At 35.9% G+C, this 20,900-nt stretch overlaps 1 protein-coding gene across 15 annotated transcripts; it reads right to left on the bottom strand.

Moving 5' to 3' along the window:
- Window positions 1-217: 217 nt before the first annotated feature.
- Window positions 218-15,149, bottom strand: LOC132606385 (pentatricopeptide repeat-containing protein At1g74630). Of its 15 annotated transcripts, none has more exons than XR_009569775.1 (6): window positions 13,306-15,149; window positions 13,038-13,189; window positions 12,241-12,304; window positions 11,530-11,590; window positions 1,019-9,287; window positions 218-699 (listed from the first exon to the last, which is right to left on the bottom strand). XR_009569775.1 is itself a non-coding variant. In XM_060319840.1 (5 exons), exons 1-5 carry the CDS (start codon window positions 15,100-15,102, stop codon window positions 9,133-9,135), a joined length of 2,229 nt encoding a protein of 742 aa, XP_060175823.1. In that variant the 5' UTR covers window positions 15,103-15,149; the 3' UTR covers window positions 218-9,132. The 15 variants fall into 15 exon arrangements, 5 of the variants coding, with proteins under 5 accessions (XP_060175823.1, XP_060175824.1, XP_060175827.1 ...); XR_009569776.1 differs by having other exon boundaries at window positions 218-572; XR_009569777.1 differs by having other exon boundaries at window positions 218-1,833; window positions 2,004-9,287.
- Window positions 15,150-20,900: the final 5,751 nt, after the last annotated feature.

The raw sequence follows: 20,900 nt of genomic DNA, 5'->3' as shown, positions 1-20,900 counted from the left end.
AAGAAAACAGACAACAAGCAATAAATGCGAGAACACCAAATGCAGACAAGCACTCTACACACTGCTAGCAAAGATGCATACGCACCCAGAACTGTACCAGCCTCCGTCGCTGAACCATCGAAATATCAACAAAAATGGCAGCAAAAGGAACTTTGACAAGAACACTAGATTTAATTGGGAAATTCCACAATGAATGTCCAATCCACAAGTCTACTGATCAAAAATCATGAGCAGTCTAAACCCTTCGCTTTTAGAAATTGATTGATCAAAACAGATGAAATCTAAATACAAGCACTAGGTTATGGATCTAAATCACCCAATAAGAGAACCAACAATTGAATAACAATGATCATATACCCGGCTCCATGTAAGGAAGCAACCATGGACATGTCAAATTTTCCTAAGAAAATAAACTACTTAACTCACTGAAGCATGCACTACAGAAACCTCAACACAAATTGACAAACAAGCCGCTCCATGAGAAGTAGAATTCGCAGCTCTAAGACCCAGCAGCTACAAGCATGGAAAGGGAACAGTCAAGTGAAACGCTGGCGAAACCCAAGGTAGAAAATCTACAGATACAAGAGACAAGATTGAAAAGAAACCCCTTTTCTAGAAGCCTGACAATAACCAGATCACAATGCAAGCACCAAAAAGACCAAGAAACAGCACGCACAACAACTTATACTGGAACATCATCTGCAATTCTCAAATTTACTCCTCATTAGCGTTCACTATGTGGTATACACATCCATCCACCCAACAAACAAAATCAAGCTTGTGTGATTATAAAAGCACGCAAGCAGAGAAGAAGTGCGAGAACACCAAAGGTAAAGGAGCACTGTACACTATAAAAAGACCCAGAATTGAGTTTTACTAATGAGATGTCCATACCTGTAAGACAGGTAAGAGATCTCAACACTTGGATAATTGAAGAACATAAACATCTGGACTAGTAGCTAAGAATGGCAGAAAATATATTATACACAATTGTGAAAAGAATAATCTTAGTTGAGACCTTCCATAAAACAGCAGTTCTGACAGAGAGAAGGGAACCACTCTGATTAAGGAGGAAACCTCCAAGCAAATCACTAGAGATCTAACAAGCGAGGAGCTCCGTGAAGAGAATTCACTGCTCTATAAGACCCAACAGCTGCAAGCACAGAAACTACATTAGGTTTTTTTTAGACCAAAAACTAAAAATGGCAGCAGAATGTGTTTTTGTTAGAAAGATCACAAATTTCTGTAAGGTCTAAGCACCAGCTTGGTCCTAAGCTTTCTCCTTTTCTTAATATATACAAAAAAACCTACATAAGTTGAACCTCCATACATCAACAGTTTTGACAAAGAAGAGAAGGGAAGCACTCTGATTAGGGAAGAAAACTGAACTGAAAATCTTGATACTCATAGAAGACTGAACGAAAGAAACACCAACAGACGTGGACAAACAAGGCCCGCTCCATGAAAAGAGTACTTCACTGCTCTATGAGACCCATGACTCCAAAAAAGGGCAATTCACTGCTCTGTAGAACCCAATGGCTGCAAGCACAGAAAGAAGAGACAAGTGCTTTGTTACCGTCATCAGTTGAATCATCGAAGAACATAAGCATCTGGAGTTAAAACTTCCATCGCAGCAGAATATAACACACTGGTGAGAATATTATCCTAGCTGAGAAACTTCAATACAACAGTAGTTTCAACAAGTGAAATGGGACCATTAGGGAAGAGAACTGAATGAAAATCTCGATACTCATAAAAAAATGAACTGAAGAAGCCTCAGCTAAAATAGACAAACATGATCGCTCCACGGAAAGAAGAAGTCACTGCTCATGGCTGCAAGCAAAGGAAAGAAGGGAACAGTTAAGTGCAAAGTCAAGGAAACCCATACCACCTAAGAAATCACTAGAGATGCCATAGACAAGATTGAAAACCCCCTTTTTGTCGAAGCACGGACAAATCCAGATTGTGACGAGGGTGCAGAGGAACGCATATTGGATACCAACCTTCGAAATTTCCAAATCTCAACCTATGTTAGCGTCACCATATGATCTACACATCCATCCAACAAAAAGAGAAGACAAGTGGCGAGATAACCAACAGAAAATAGAGATAGAAGACCAAGGTAGAGGGACACTTCACGGCGCACGGACAAATCCAGATTGAAAACCCCCTTTTTGTCGAAGCACGGACAAATCCAGATTGCAGTGCAAGCACCAAAAGGACCACGAGGGTGCAAAGGAACGCATATTGGTACCAACCTTCGAAATTTCCAAATCTCAACCTTTGTTACCGTCACCATATGATCTACACATCCATCCAAGAAAAAAGAGCGGACAAGTGGCATGATAACCAACAGAAAATACAGATAGAAGACCAAAGGTAGAGGGACACTTCACGGCGCTATCCAAGGATCCAAAATTGGCCGTACTTATCGGGTGTCCATAACCATAAGACACACCTCATCGGTTGAATCATCGAAGAACATAAGCATCTGGAGTAAAAACTTCATCGCAGCAGAATATAACACTGGTGAGAATATTATCCTAGCTGGGAAAGGGACCATTAGGGAAGAGAACTGAATGAAAATCTCGATACTCATAAAAGAATAAACTAAAGAAACCTCAGCCCAAATAGACAAACATGATCGCTCCACGAAAAGAAGAAGTCACTGCTCATGGCTGCAAGCAAAGGAAAGAAGGTAACAGTTAAGTGCAAAGTCGATGAAACCCATAACACCTAAGAAATCACCAGAGATGCCATAGACAAGATTGAAAACCCCCTTTTTGGTTAAGCCTGACAATATCCAGATTGCAGTGCAAGCACCAAAAAGACCAAGAGGGTGCCGAGAACCCATAATCGATCCCAACCTTTGAAATTTCCAAAACTTAACCTCTATTATTCTCACCATGTGGTCTACACATCCATACAACAAAAATCGAGTGGCGTGATAACCAAAAGAGCAAAGAAGATAAGTAGCTAGAAGACCAAAAGTGGAGGAGCACTTTACAGCGCTATCAGAAGATGATCGCGAGTACTTATCACGTGTCCATAACCATAAGAGACCTCATCAGTTGGATCATCGAAGAACATAAGCATCTGGACTAAAACTTCATGGCAGCAGAATACAACACACACTAGTGAACGATGTTATCTTTGTCAAGAAACTTCCATAAAATAGTAGTTTGGACAAAGAGAAAAGGGCGCCACTAGGGAAGAAAACTGAATTGAAAATCTCAATAATCATAACTGAACTAAAGAAACCTCCAAACAAATCCCAACAAACAAGGTCGGCTCCATGAAAAGAAAAATTCACTGGTCCATAAGCCCCAATGGCTGCAAGAACAGAAAGAAGGAAGAAGAATTCACTGGTCCATAAGCCCAGTTAAGTGCAACGTTCGGAAAACCCATACCATACAAGAGATCAGTAGAGGTGCCAGACAAGATTGGGAAACTCCCTTTCTTTGACGCACAGACTTCGAAATATCAGACCATCTATCACTATCACCATGTGGTCTACAAACATCTATCCAACCGAACAAAATCAAGATTCGGTTTTTACTTTACAGGGCTATCAAAAGATCCAAAATTAATTGTGTTAAGAGTACTTATACGTGTCTATAGCCATCAGGGATCTCATCAGTTAAATCACCAAAGAACATAAGCATCTGGACTTGAAAAATAAAGACGGCAGCAGAATACAAGACGCTAGTGAAAAAGTAATTTTAAATGAGGAGTTGACAAAGAGATAAGGGAACCACTCTTACTAGGGAAGGAAACTGAATTGAAAATCTACATAATCATTAAAAGCATTAATAAAGAAACCTCAACCAAAATTGACAAACAAGGCCACTCCATGAAAAGAAGGATTCACTGCTCGTAAGACCCACCAACTGCAAGCACCGAAAGAAGGGATAAGTTTAGTGCAAAGCTCAACAACCTAGGAAATCACTACAAAATGCCAGAAAAGATTGAGAAACCCGTCCATCGAAGCCTGATAATATCAAGATTGCAGTGCAAGCACCAAGATGACCAAGAAACAGGGTGTACATGAAAGCATACTGGGCATCAACCTTGCAAATACCAAATTTAATTCTGAACTGTCAACATACAACAGTAGTTTTGACAAAGAGAAACAGAAGCTATCAGGCAAGAAAACAGAATTGAAAATCTCGATGCCCATAAAAAACTGAACTAAAGACACCTCAACACAAATGCACAAACAGGGCCGCTCCAAAAAAGAATAATTCACTGCTCTATAAAACCAAATGGCTGCAACAGAAAAAAGGGAACAGTCAAGTACAAAGCTGACGAAACCCAACCACCTAAGAAAATACTAGAGGTCCCATAGACAAGAACGAAAAACCCCTTTTACCCCCTTATTGTCAAAGCCCTGACAATATCAAGATTGCAGTGCAAGCACCAAAAGACCAGAGGGTGCAGAGGAAGGCATACTGGATACCAACCTTTGAAATTTCCAGATTTTAACCTCTGTTACTGTCACCATATGATCTACACATCCATCCAACGAAAACGAACAGACAAATGGCATGACAAATAAAAGAAAAATGGAGAAACTAAGTAGAGCTAGAAGACCAAAGGTAGACACTTCACGTCACTATCAAAAGATCCGAAATTGACCGAGTACTTACCGGGCGTCCATAACCATAAGAGAGACCTCATCGATTGGATCATCAAAGAACATAAGCATCTGGAGTTAAAACTTCACGGCAGCGGAACATACAACACACACTGGTATAAAAAATATTATCTTAGTTGAGAAACTTCAAAACAACAATAGTTTCAACAAAGAGAAAAAGGGAGCCATTATGGAAGAGAACTGAATTGAAAATCTCGATACTCATAAAAGACTGAACCTAAGAAACCTCAGCTCAAATGGACAAATATGATGGCTCCTTTAACTGCTCATGGCAGCAAGCAAAGGAAAGAAGGGAGCAGTTAAAGTGCAAAGCCGAGGAAACCCATACCACCTAAGAAATTACTAGAGATGTCATGGACAAGATTGAAAACCCCCTTTTTGTCAAAGACTGGCAACATTCAGATTGCAGTGCAAGCACCAAAAAGACCAAGAGGGTGCAGAGAACGCATACTGGATCCCAACCTCTGAAATTTCCAAATCTAAACCTCTATTACTGTCACCAAGTGGTCTACACATCCATATAACAAAAAATCGAGTGGCGTGATAACCAAAAGAGCAGAGAAGATAAGTAGCTAGAAGACAAGAAGTGGAGGAGCATTTTACAGCGCTATCAGAAGATGATCGCGAGTACTTATCAGGTGTCCATAACCACAAGAGACCTCACCAGTTGGATCATCAAAGAACGCGTAAGCATCTGGACTAGAAACTTCATGGCAGCAGAATACAACACACTAGTGAACAATATTATCTTAGTCGAGAAACCTCCATACAACAGTAGTTTGGACAGAGAAAAGGGCGCCATTAGGGAAGAAAACTAAATTGAAAATCTCAATAATCATAAACGACTGAACTAAAGAAACCTCCAAACAAATCTCTACAAACAAGGTCGCTCCAAGAAAAGAATTCACAGGTCCGTAAGACCTGATGGCTGCAAGCACAGAAAGAAGGGAGCAGTTAAGTACAAAGTTCGCAAAACCCATACCACACAAGAGATCGCTAGAGGTGCCAGACAAGATTGGAAAACTCCCTTTTCTCTCAACGGACACTGTGAAACCAAAATACCGAACTTCGAAATTTCCCAATCAAACCATCTATCATTATCACCATGTGGTCTACAAACATCCATCCAACCAAACAAAATCAAGTGGTGTGTTAAACCAAAGAAAGTGGAAGCAGAGAAGATAAGTAAGCGAGAAGCCGAGAACACCAAATGTAGGCAGGGCTATCAATAGAACCAAAATTAATTGAGTTAGATTACTTATCAATTATCATGCGTCCATAACCATCAGGGATATCATCAGTTGGAGTGTTGGACCACCAAAGAACATAAGCATCTGGACTAAAGAATAAGGATGGCAGCAGGATACAACACACAAGTGAAAAAAATATTTTAGACGAGGATAACAGCAGTGTTAAGAGTGTTGACAGAGAGAGAAGGGATATCCAGATTGCAGTGCAAGCAAAAAAATGACCAGGAAACAGGGGTGTACAGGAACGCAAACTGGACACCAGCCTTGCAAATATCCGAATCGAATCCTCTTAACTGTCACCACATCCACCCAACAAACAAATCAAGCTGGCATAACACACAAAAGATAACAGAAGCAGAGTAGATAAGCAGCGAAAACACAAAAACAGAGTAGGACTTACGGGGGCTATCAAAATATCCAGAATTGAGTTTTGAGTATTTATCAGGTGTCCATAACCACCATCAAACATCGACCTAATCAGTTGGATCACAGAAAAACATAAGCATCTGGACTAAACTAAAAATGGCAGTGCAGCACGCAGTGAAAAACTATTTTAGCTAAGAACTCCCATAACAGCAGGCTTTGACAAAGAGAGAAGAGAACCACTCTGATTAGGAAGAAAGCTGGATTGAAAAACTCATACTCATAAAATCCTGAACTAAAGAAACCTCAACACAAATGGGCAGACAAGGCCGCACGGTGAAAGGAATGCAAAGCTCGGTAAGACCCAATGGCTGCACCCATAGAGATAAGGGAACAGTAAAGTACAAATCTGGCGAAACCCATACCACCAAAGAAATCACTAGACATATCAGAGACAAGATATTACGAAAAGAACCTTTGTTGAAGCCTCACAAGATCTAAATACAATCCGCATTGCTGTTCAAAGTGGTATACGCATCTTTCCAACAGAGAAGCTCAAGCTGGTGTGAAAAGCAACAGAAAACGAAAGCAGGAGTTGTGGCAAATTAGCAAAAAAATCTGCTACTTCTAAAACCCATTATAGGAAAAAGAAGAACGTAGATAAGCCTTATAAAAAGAAAAGATTTAAAAGGTCACCAAAAAAGAATTTTGGAGATACATGCTGGACTTGCGGCAAATCAGGCCACAGATCGAGTGAATGTAAAGTCACTGATAAAAAGAAAAAGAAGATAAATCTTCTTGATGTTGATGATAAGATAAAAAATGAACTTTACACAATTCTAGAAGAAAATGATAACACTTCATCTTCTTCTGAATCTGAAGATTGTAATTGCACAGGAACTATATGTACTTGTGGTCAAAACTCGATAAGAGTTATTACTAGTAAATCAAAAGAATTCCTTCTTGATTTAGTAAGTCATATTGACGATGAAGAAATTAAGAAAAAATATTTAGAGGAATTAAAAAATATTGTTATTAATCAATCCAAGGATAAACCTCATATTGAACCTTTTAACATGAAAAATGTTATGAGTAGGTTCTCTTCCAAAGAAAAGAAACCTACAATACAGGAATTACAATATGAATTAATCTCTGTCAACAACAAGATTAAAGAAGTCAAAACAAGGCTTAACAAAGTTGAAATGGATTACATCACAGATCAAATATTATCTCAAACAAGAAAGGAAATTCTTTCAGAAGATAATGAACATAACCATTCCAATAATGACGATTCATTACAACTTCCTGGTAATGAAGAAGTCATTGAAACATCTACTAACAATGATGCAACTGGAGTTGTACAACTAATTAAAACCTAGAGTTGGCACGTTCCTATTACTTTAAGAGTAGGAGACGTCGTACTCAATAGGTTAGCTTTAATTGATTTAGGAGCAGATAGAAACTGCATGATGGAAGGATTAATACCTACTAAGTATTTTGAGAAAAGTACTACTAAGTTATACTCCGCCACAGGAGAAAAATTGAAAATAAATTACAAATTATCCCAAGCCCACATTTGCAATGATGGAATTTGTTTTATAAATGATTTTGTGATTACAAAAGATATAAATGAAGAAATCATTTTAGGAACACCGTTTATAACTCAGATAAAAACCTATTATGCTGGATTAAATGCAATCTATACCACCGTATTAGGAAAGGAAATTAAATTTCCTTATTTATCTACAATTTCCCAAGATGAAAGTGATTTTGTTAAATCAAAAACCATTTTCCGTATAAATTTACTCTCCAATCAGATTTCATACTTAAAAGATGAAATTAAGATTAAAAAGATTTAACAAAATTTAAAAAACCCGGTGATAGAAGGGAAAATAGCAAGTTTTCAAGAAAAACTTGAAAAAGAAGTTTGTTCAGAATTACCAAATGCTTTTTGGGAAAGAAAGCGACACATTGTTGAGTTACCATATATTGATGGTTTTAATGAACAAGCCATTCCTACAAAGGCAAGGCCAATTCAAATGAACCATGAATTAATGGAAACTTGTAAAAATGAAATCAATGATCTTTTACAAAAAAAGATAATAAGACCATCTAGATCCCCTTGGAGTTGTTCAGCATTTTATGTAAATAAAAATGTTGAAAAAGAAAGAGGATCTCCCAGGCTAGTCATAAATTATAAACCTTTAAATAAGGTATTACAATGGATTAGGTACCCGATACCTAATAAAAGAGACTTATTAAAAAGAACTTACAAACCAAATATCTATAGTAAGTTTGATATGAAATCAGGATTTTGGCAAATACAAGTTGCTGAAAAAGATAAATACAAAACTGCATTCAATGTTCCTTTTGGACAATATGAATGGAATGTTATGCCTTTTGGGTTGAAAAACGCCCCGTCTGAATTCCAGAATATTATGAATAAAATTTTTAATCCTTCTAGAAATATGTCTATTGTCTATATAGATGATGTATTAATATTTTCTGAGGACATAGATTCTCATTTTAAACATTTGAATACTTTCTTCAAAATTATTAAACATAATGGTTTAGTGGTAAGTGCTAAAAAGATTAAATTGTTTCAAACAACAATTAGATTTTAGGACACGACTTATACCAAGGTACTTATAAACCCATTTGTAGAGCCATAGAGTTCTCTTCCAAATTCCCAGATGAAATTCTTGATAAAACCCAATTACAGAGGTTTCTAGGAAGTCTTAATTATGTTGCAGACTTTATTCCTAACATTAGGAAAATCTGCGAACCCATTTACAAGCGTCTTAGAAAGAATCCAGTCCCATGGAGATCAGACGGAAACGGTAAGGAAAATCAAGACTGTTGTCAAAAAACTCCCATGTCTGGTATTCCAAACCCAGATGCTTTTATGATAGTAGAAACTGATGCTTCAAATGAAGGATACGGTGGAATCCTCAAACAACGAGCCTCTCTAGAGTCCCCAGAACAATTAGTTCGTTTCACCTTAGGGATCTGGAATCCTGCACAAAAGAATTATAGTACTGTTGAAAAAGAAAATTTATCCATAGTACTATGTATTACAAAATTTCAAGATGACTTGATAAATAAGAATTTTTTATTAAGAATTGATCGTAAATCAACAAAAGAGATTTTACAAAGGATGTTAAAAATCTTGTTTCAAAACAAATTTTTGCCAGATGGCAAGCATTATTATGATTTTGAAATAAAATTTATAAAAGGAGATTTAAACTCTTAACCAGATTTTCTTACAAGGGAATTTTTACAGGGTTACCATGAGGCCAGGAGCCCCAACATCCCCTTTCTAGAAAAAACCCAATAAAAAACCCAATGATAACAGGTATTCAGCCTTGGCTGAATTCCCAAGACTAACCAGGCCCATGAGGCCTACAGGCCCAGTTACAAGTCAACAAAAATTAACCATTCTCGGTTCTATTCCCCAAATAGAACCATCATCACCATTTCAGAGGATGCAAAGATCCTCCACAAGCTCAATCAAAGGTAAAGGTAAAATCCAAACCAGTGATTGTTATGAAATGAAGACCCCAGAGTCTTTTGCACAGGCAGTCAATCCCAACACACCCTCACAGAAGGAAAGTAAACAACAGGAAACTCCAGAAGAATTTGCCATTGTTAAAAAAGCACAAATACCTATTATGGCACTAGATAAACATTATTCAGACTGGAAGGTTGAGGACCTACTCAAACCTTGCTATACCAACTTTGACTATATCGAGACCAATGATCCTATCAAGACTAGGAGATATTGTGAATTCATCCTGACAGACATAGGATCAATAACAATTGAACATATTTTGAGTGATGAATGCGATCCAGACAACATTTCATATTCAAAATTTACCATAAACAAGATTATCAGCCCATTTGATTGGAAAGTAGATCATCTACATACTCGAATTGTGTTATCCAAGCAACATAGGCCGCAAACCTATAATTACTATGATTATGAATGGGCGTGGTACAACTTTCTGTATGTATGACCCATTTCTCATACATGGTTCGTAAAATATAGCGAACAAATGACCAAGTCAATCATCCCAAGATGGTTTTACAACTGGTGGGTAAGATTCGGAGGCAATGAGCTAACAATGCCCAAAAGCTTCCAAATTCATTATGAGAGGTTCCAGAAGGAGCAGGAAATTTCCACCTTGCCGGAACATATTAAATTATGCCGGTATTACATAAGAAAAAGAATCTCTTATATCATCAGCTGGTCTTTTGACATAGCTGAAATAACTAGGATTAAATATTTAATCAAAACCATAAAATCAAAGGATGGACACCGGAATCTAAGAATTTAAAACTTAAGAATCCAAAGCCATCCAGCAGCAGAACAGGATCAACAGAGTCCAAAACAGAATTAAAGAAAAAGCTCTTAGAAGCTTTGAGTAACATTGATGACACCGACCCAGCAGAAGTCCAAGAACTACTGGATACAGCGTCTTCATTAGCAGAAGATAATGGCGACATGATGGACCCACAAGGAATGGCCCAAGCATATCCATTACCAAGAAAGCTTAAAGTAATTTTACCCCTTCGGAAAAGCAGGAGGTAAAAGACAGGTGGCCGACAACTTTTACAAAGTAACCGTCAAACTTTTGAAAAAGCAAAAAAGTGGCAAACAACTTTTACAAAGTAACCATCCAACTTTTCAGAAAAGCAGAAGGCATCTTTAAAGATAGCCATCCACTTGTAACAATCTAAAAGAGGTTAATTATTTCAGAGGTCTATATAAGACTCTCAAGATGTAACTAATAAGGCATTCGAAAATCACCCCACTTTGAAAAGCCTTCTCCCTTCCCCCTCTTGTAAATTTTCCATGTATGCTTTCAATGTGTCACGACCCAATTTAGGACCATGACCGGCGCTAAGGGATAGGGTTCCCAAAGCAAGCCTTAACGGGAATTTACAGAAAATCGGGCAAAGTTTCCCCTGTTTTTATGACTATCCCAAAATTTTCCTGTCTCAATCAACCAACAACAGAAATAACCAATCTCAACCAAACTAACTGCAATCATCCTCAAACGACCCATTTCAACGTAATAATACTCAAACATCTCTCAAATACGGGAAAAACGTCTAATACTAGTCACCAGTCTATGATAAATAAAGGAATCCTCATGGGACAGATCAAATGACTGAGGAGCAACTCTAAGAATTCAAAAGGAAAGACCATAATAAATAAATAGACTCTTCACCCACGCAAACAAGTGCGGGGCTCACCAGGAACTTTCAACTCGTGCTCTCTAGTTAACAAAATCCTCACCAACATCACCTGCGGTCTCTGTAAAGAAAAAAATAGCGAGGAGTGAGACGCTTGCTCAGTGAGTAATAACACAACCACAACCTTTTTATTTAGGACAAGCATATATAAGAAATCATGCAATTTATAAACATCAAGATATCTTATTTAAATCGATTTGACGATTCATGCATAAAACTGAGTTCAAGCTGGCTAAATGATCTCATCGTTGTGAATGTGGAAGTCCCCATGCCAGGTTCGAGTATACTTTCTGACACTATGGATTATCCCTAGCCGTCTGACTACCCCGTCAGCTAGGTTCCCTTCTAGAGGGTTATGTACAACACTAATTCTCCTACAAGGTGCACCAGGTCTAACGTCCCGACGTTAGATAACAGCGAATCTAGCAAGGCTTCTTTTAAATTCATTCTTTATAATACAAGATATATTCAACAATCTTTCTATGTCAAGAATTGATAATCCAACAGTATGTAGCATCTCATAACTATCATAGGTTCAAGAAATAGAGTAAAATTCATATTAAGGAGATCTTTCTGTATTTTCAAATATTAAACGTACTATTGCTTGTCCAAGTGCAAGAAATCAATTTACTGATCAATTATTTCAATGCAAGAAAATGAATTTAAAACATGCTATTGTGGAAAATCAACTATGGAAGGATTATCACTCACAGTACTCGTGTCGAAATACCAATTGTGTCGCCTCGAGCAATCAGTACGACTTCCTCCGATCAATCTATAATCACATCATATCGATCACGTGTTAATTTCCTTGTTTAGTCTAATTTGTAACTAGTTTAAAATATCCATCCATCGGGGTTTCATGTTTGACTCTAAATTTGCTGAATTATATTTACCCATGCCATGACTAATTCAACTACTCCATAATCTATCAATTTCTGCCCTTCATATAACTTATTCATCCTATTCTTTATCCAAAAGTCAAAATCAGTGCTTAGTCCCAAACTAAAATATACTTCTTTTGATATAATAAATGATCATACCAGTTAACAGACGCAAGTAAAGCCGTAGAAAGGATTTACCTTGAACCGAGAATTCTTCCACAACTTGCTGGATTTTTCAAGCTTGTAACCTCTCGTGTTTTTACCTTTTCCGTTGGGTACAAAATTGTTACATAGCTTCAGCTTTCACAAGGTTTAGCTTCGTCTCTTTCTTTGTACTTAGGGAAGAAATTGACTTCTGTTGGTTTCCAAATTCTCAGGACTTCCACCACTTCAATTCATTATTTTGAATTCTTTAAGGACCCTAGTCCCTTTTAATGTTTCCAGTTACGGCACTTGGGCTTGGACCCAACTAGTTCTCTTTTGTTTTGGGCTAATTACTCATATGCCCTTATTTAATTATGGGTTATTACACAATGTTTGAATAAAAGCTTCAAGTAAGGAGGCAATATTCCTTGATGCGGTAGCCTTTTCCAAGTCTATTAGTTGACAGACGTGTTTGAATACCTCTTTTCCATATTCTTCATTGCAATGGCAAGCATGGAGCATTCCGTGACATCCATAATGTGAGTCTTCTGTTCGCTGCCAATGTTGTTTACCTTGAAAACGGGAGCATTGCCAATTTGATCGAACCATAAATCATCCCTCACCAATAATCTCTGCAAGAGCAAGAACCTTCTTTAAAAGAATGAAACCGACTTCTGTCTCTAACCACAATATCTAATCTGTAGACTTTAGATATCGACTTCATAAAACTATGACAATCTTTACACACCCTCAAATTCTTTACAATTCGTATGGTGCTTCCCTTACATAACCTTGCCATACCAAAAGCAACAGCAAGTTTCTCGCTGTGCTTAGACACAGCATCTTCCTTGTCTTCCTCTTCCAAATCATGCAAAACGCTGCCTACCTCTGCAATATAACCGCCTTCTACTTTAAGTTTTAATATTATCTCACTTAGTTTATTATAAGCCTCTTCAATAATCTCATTTCGTTTATCCCCTGCCACAAAACTGTACATGACCTTGTCCACTTCAATCGTGCTCCAACCAGGAATTTTCTTCATATTCTTCTCAGCCATTGATCTCCTCACCATGGCAACATCCTTCCATTTCCCTGCAAATGCATAAATGTTGGACAGTAAAACATGGTCACCAGAGTTGTCTGGATCCAGCTGAGAGAGCCTTTTATTTACTTGCTCGGCCAATTCAATGTGACCGAAAATGCTGCAAGCCCCAAGAAGTGTCCGCCAAATAACAGCATTGGGTGTTACTGGCATTTGAACCACGAAATTATATGCCTTATGCAGCTGACCAGCCCTGCCATACAAATCAACCATACAACCATAATGCTCAATAGTTGGTTCAACATCATAAACTCCTGTCATTTTACTGAAAAGCTCATGACCTTGTTCAACTAAGCCAGCATGACTACATGCATAAAGGACTGAAATAAAAGTGATCCCATCAGGCCTTGTCCCAGATTCTTCCATCTCATGAAAAAGCTTTATCGCCTCATCACCATATCCTTGCATTGCAAACCCTGCAATCATAGAAGTCCAAGAAACAATGCTCTTCTTCCCCGGCATTCTCTCAAAGACAAGACGAGCCATCAACACATTTCCACACTTGGAGTACATATCCAAAAGCGCATTGTTCACAGAACTAATCCATACAAATCCCACTTTCTCTACAAATCCATGCAATACTAACCCAAACTCAAACGCCCCAGCTTGAGCACACGCAGATAAAACACCCGTCAAGCTCACTTCATTCGGCCTATTTCCACTCCCAACCAACTCCCTAAAAACCCCAAATGCCTCATCAAAACAACCATTATGAACAAACCCAACAATCATAGTACTCCAAGAAACGTCATCTCTACTCGGCATCTTCAAAAACAACCCCTTGGCACGCTCAACTTCCCCAGCTTTAGCACACCCTGCCAGCATCACGTTCCAAGTAGTCAAATCCCTAAACGGCATTAAACCAAACACTCTATCTGCACCGCTCACATCATTCCCTCTAAAACACCCCGTAATCATTGCATTCCACGCCACAACATTTCTTTCAGGCATTTGATCAAACACCTTCCAAGCAAACTCAAGAAACCCACATTCAGCATACATACTAACCAATGTAGTCCCAACAAATACATGAGCATCAAACCCGCGAACCATAGATTGACAATGCAACTGAATCCCAGTTCTCAAACACTGCAAATTCGCCACCGCCTTCAACACAAAAGCAAAAGTAAAAGTATCAGGAGGGTAATTTGACTGGCGCAACATGTAAACGAACGCGTTAACCGAGTTCTTTGGTGATTCGGATTCACCACGGATGAGGGTGTTGTACATGAATACATCTGGGTTAGGATTGTGAATTAGGAGACGACGAGCGTAATTAATAGAGTCAGGGATTTGAACAGCAGAGACAAGTATGAGTTTTCCGGCGATAAATGGGTTGGTTTCCAGGCCGGATTTGTAAACCAAGGAGTGGATTTGCTTGAGGTTCAAGAGAGTTTTGCAATTGCTTAATAGAGAAAGACACACGGTTTCTGCTCTGCTCATTTTTTTGGAGCGACAGTATACACAGTTCGGTAGTTTTAAAGTGAAAGAAGAATACCTTTATTTAGATAATATATAATTGGATCGATGGGCGATATTTGTTTGAGCACATTAAATGAATTGTAATTTTTTAGTTTTTTATGTAATGTATAACAAATAAAATTATGAAATCAAAGATGGTAAAAACTTACTCATGTTATTTATATCAAACTAATAAATAAACTAGTAACACTTGATTAATTCAACCCAAAAATGTCAACAGCTAAAAGAGAAATGCAGGACATAGAATGGGATCAACCGTGTCACTAAGCGAATATAAACAAACATCTTGGTTATTGTTGAGGACCAACAAATATGTATGGATTCTTTTACCTTGTCTACATTTTGATCAATCGGTGAAGAATTTCCTTTTAGCAAATCCATCCACAATAAGATGACAGTGAGTGCGTAACCTTAATACAATTTTCCAATTTCGTCCCACAAAATCGATGGTCATACCTCCAACTATCCTAGCATGCAGTGTTATGTAGTCGGCCATCTATTAGGCCAAATCTATTTCACGTCTTCAGCATTCCACTTCCTCATTTGTTTTCAGTATGCAATAATGTTAGAATTCCAACTCATGAAAAGTGATTTGGCAGGCTCTCTGCAATTTAATGGCACATTGCAGCTGGCAATTTTGATTTTCATCTCAAAGGCATATTGCCTTCGCAGTCCCTTTGGTACACTTTCCCCAAAATTCATATTGAACACCAACTTTTTCAACTCCAACATCCCTCTCTGTTTTCTGTGAGTTAGGTGGCAAGGAGGGAATGAGCAACCCTTTCAACACTACCCTTCACCAAAATCTGCATCTGACAAAAAAAAAACACATATTGCAACAGTCATACTTAGAAGAGCTTTGTGTTAACTATTTTTCAAATTTCGAATAATGACAAATATTTTTCGTAAAATATGTTCCTTGTTGAAATCCCTTTTTATTTTTTTATTGAGAAATGGTATGAAAAAAGCTGTAAGGCACTGGCCATACCCATGAGCTAAAGTCAGTTCCCCCACTAAATCACTATAATTCTCCACTCTTAAGAGTTCTTTGATTCTTACTATAATCGGTACCATATTTCTTTCCATTAGGAATGGTCTAATCTTGGCCTATCTCTGATAGTAGTTAAATTATTACTCTCTCTTTTTCTGATTTTAGTTTTACTTTTCTGTTTCCTCCGGGAGGAAGCAAATGAAAAGGAATTCTGGTCAATTAAAGCCTTTGAAACTCTTGAATAGCAATATGCATTTCTTATCCGGACCAGCTTGCGCTCACATCAATCAAGATATCAGTGGCTTTAGACCCCAAATATATTGAGGCACCAAAATTATTCATATTATATGTATAATTTAAATAATTATGTATTGATTATTAGTCATAATTGAAAATCTTTTTAATTATTTATTGTCAGTTTTTATCATTATTACATACATGTTTTTCAAATTTCATGCTACTTCTCAAAAATATAATTGATGTAATTACAATTGAAAAGCGTTTAAATTTTTTATTACTTTGTACTTCTTAATATTATCTAATTCACTTTAACTAAATCTTGTTTATGATTTTAGCCTTGTAAGATCATCTTCAATTCTTTGAGTGGTTTTATAGACATTTTTGAAGCTCAAGCTAAGCGAATTATTAAACAATTACATTGGAAAATTTTTATCTTATCCTTGAATGTCTTTTAAGGCATAATTGTCACTATAATATTGTTTATTCTTCTAAAATTATAGCGAAAGAAAAAATTATAAAAGTAGAAGATGATACTTTAATTAAGGACAAGTGAGGGTTCCTCAGTTGTTAAAGCACTCCACCGCGACTGATAGATCCAGTGTCCATATCACGCTGGAGGGAAAGTGTGAAAATACTATAATCCTCCAAAAATGGCGTTAGACAAAAAGATACTCTACTTAAGATGATAGATTGGCATGTTCAATCAAGTGAAGTTTTACTTGTATTTTTAGTGTCACTATTACTTATATAAAAAATTTAATATTTTTTAACAATTGCCTAAGTTTTCAAAATTTAATCAATCAGATCTTAGTTAAGATCAATATATCTAACGAAAAATTCACGAACATGTTATATTGTTAAAAAATGATATCATCAAAATGTAATTAACTATCTTTCAATTTAAGAACCTATAAAAATAAATATTAAATAAAATATATAAAATTTTACTAAATAAATATAAGGCCTCTTTTTATATTTCGGCTTTAGGCCACCTAGTGTATTGAGACACCCCTGAGCTAAGCGCTCTGACACATTCCTTGCTTTATCCAAGACTTTAACATTATTGTGAACAATTAGCTCCCGTTTGGTCATAGATTTTGTGAACAATTAGCTCCCGTTTGGCCATAAGCAAACATGGAGATAATAGAGGGAAGATATTTCTTAGGTAAACACTTTAGTATGCCTATTTTTCCCACGGTTTTATGCCTATATACCATATGATAAAAGAAAATAAGACAGTAAACTTTCATAAAAATGCATAAGCACACAACATATATGGACAAAATTGAGGGCTTTCAAAATGCTAAAACCAAACCATCCCTTCTTCGTTCAGATAGAATTTATTTCACAACCCCTTCTTAATTGGCAGTGTCTCTTCTCTAGTTCCTCCTTAAGCTGCTTTTTACAATCATCAAATAACTCGGAAGGATGATAGAAGGTTAACAAATCATTCAAGAAACAGAATATTGTTACTTTTGCTTAAAAAATAATTCCTACGGAATCAATAAAACTTTTGTGCTATTGAAAAAATAAGATTAATCTTTTATTTTTGAATGAACAAAATTGCCTATACATCTAAGAAAATCACGAATTATGACAGAACAACAGTCTCACCAGATAAACTTACTGAAATAACTCTGAATAGTCATGCGATTGGATAAAATGTCCTAATGTTTCATTGCGATCAAAGTCAGGATTGAAAAAAACAATTCTTTCCTACAGAAAATATGCAAAAACAGAATGATTTAGTCCATTTTAATCAAATGCATGATCTCCAAATGAACAAAAAAGGCTCTCTGTGCTCTAATGTGATTAGGAAATCAACATGAAATGGGACCGATTGATGATAAGAAGTCAAATACACCATTTCAACATCTAGCTAACATTTCCAATTGAATGCAGAAACATTAAAGTAATGATTTAACCCAAAAACCCTTAGAAATAAGTCAATAACCAAGACAAACTTGAAGACAATTTGGATTACACCGGAGAAGATAAGGAGCAGATGAATTTTTTTATGAAAACAAAGAAAATTCTCTGTAGATCACCGCTTGAAGTAGTAGTACTTATCTGAAAACCAATTTTAGCGGTGTAGGAGTACAAAAAAGCGCAGTTCAGAAGTGAACACATAAAACGTGGGCATTGTAGATTATCAAAAAGACGTGGGTTTTGTGCAGAATGAAACTGTTCCCAAGTAGGAGCAATGGTTTATTAGATGCCTAGATAAAGTGGGGAAGTTGTAACCATCTTCAATTCCTACAATTAAGATAAAGTGGGGAAGTTGTAACTATCTCTAAGAAATTTTAAATCTTTATCTTTCAATTAATTTGTTTATCTCATTTCAATATAAAAGTTTTATTTTTCAACTCAAATTTTAAATGCAGATAAGAAGTTGTAATGACCTAAAATTAAAAGTGGAAAAAACAACCACAGTATTGACGTAACTCATGGTACCAACACGATAGTGCCGCATGTTAATGTTTGTTCCTTATATCAGGGACGGTTTTGATTCCTAATGTCAAGAAAGTTGAATCACTTTTTTAATCTTTAAAACTTAATGTTAAAAATATGCAAATTTTAAAATTTCCAAGAGAATTCACAAACCGATTTAGTTATTCACAATTTCTTTTTTAATTTTCTAGTTTAACTAATTAACTACTTGTTGTCCTAAAACTAACACATGACACTCTCCTACGCTGCCACTTGTCAAAATCCTAGGGCAAACTATCCTCTTTTTAATAATACTAGTATAAGTATCTGCGCGATGCGCGGATCGTTTAAAAAAAAGAGCGGAGAGATAAGAGAAATAGATATATATGAACCATGTAATAACAAAATTAATTTCTTCTCCATCTCTGACCCATTTCAACTCAATAAAACACAGACAGTAAATACAGATACACTTGACAAAAGTAATCAGTCATGAAAAATCTACAGATGCATTATCACTTTTGGTTTATCAAAATTTAAAGGAGTACTGTTTGTTTATGCATCCTCTTTCAACTACATAGCTGTTATGTGAGAATGTGGTTTGGATCAATTCTCTCCCTCATTTTCCCTTTCCTCTCTCATATATGAATAATAAACATTTAAGAAAAAAGTTATTTCTTCTGGAAGCTTTAGTTTTTCAATTTCTCTGGTGGGACTCCTCTTCCTAACCTTCTTTTGGAACTCTTGTGACCAAAAATTTTCACATAGGCAATCAATTGATGATTTCAATATAAAAAATCAAGTGATATTGCCGTAACATGATCAAATTTTAAGGCAAAATTTTAAAGAACAAAAAATCTCATAAAAGAAAATAATGGATAATTGATAGTAATACTCATTGGAATCATTCAATAATTACACTTAAAGATAAAGTATTTCTTTTGAGGTCAAATTGTACCTTAATATTTTTTCATATGAATTTCCAAAATAATAAAATTATATTTAAGAAATTTTGTGGGATTATATAACTTTAATAATAGAAAAATAAAGTTATCTTTAAATGACTTGTCTTTTGAAAATAAAATACTCATACGGATCGGCTGATCTATTGATTGTCAAGTGAAAACTTTATTGGGTATATATCTTATAATATGAAGATACTTAAAATGAAAAGTTAAAAGTGCAAAAATAGAAGAAAAATATAGATATCAAACCTGTCCTCTTTTACCTTTTAGTAATTAGTAATTATCCAATTTTGGTATCGGGTGCTATTACATAGAGGAACTTATTCCTCCAATAGACCAACATATAAAAGATTACAATATTAAATATACATAACATATACGTTGCTAAAAATAAACTAATACACTATACAATAAACTATAAATAGTGAACAAACGAATGCCGTTCTAGAATGTTGTACCTTATTAATATTTTGATATTTCTTCATTTATATCGTTGCAAAATAAATATGAACCTCGATTTGTATACAATTACAATATATATATAGAGAGAGAGAGCTATCAAAATGATAACCAAAAAAAAAAAACTATATACATTAAAGTTTTTGCATCACAGAACATACGAAGCTTATGAAAAATGAAATTTAGAGAAGCAAGATTGAAATAACTGACCACAAGACTTTTATTTTTTAATGCAAAAAAATTAAATTAACACTTAATATCCACTAATTTTCTTCTTCTTTTTTTATAGATAAGCTATAGTATGTATTTGAAACTGTATTATTTTTGTTTAAAAAAAATCCTTTAAAAAGTTGGAGTTTGAAGCAATACATAACCATGGACTAATGATTTGCTAATATTATTTATACAGTGAACCATGAATAGTGAACATGCGATTGTTGTGCCTTATTAATATTTTGATAATTCTCCATTTTTACTGTTTGTTGCACAAATCCCTGCTCTGCACTTTGTCCAAATTTGAAAAACCCAAAACTCCAATTCTTCTATTTACCAATTATTTTGAGCATTCATCACCCTGCGTTTAAGAAAATTCAACATAATTTTAGAATAAACCCACTTTAAATAAGATAAAAGAAGAAATGAACACAGAAAAGAGTATAACTTTTGTAATGTCG

This window comes from Lycium barbarum, chromosome 8 (assembly GCF_019175385.1).
Source record: "Lycium barbarum isolate Lr01 chromosome 8, ASM1917538v2, whole genome shotgun sequence".
NCBI classification, from domain to species: Eukaryota; Viridiplantae; Streptophyta; class Magnoliopsida; order Solanales; family Solanaceae; genus Lycium; species Lycium barbarum.
Note: the sequence above shows the minus strand (reverse complement) of the source record. Positions and strands in the feature narration are given on the sequence as shown.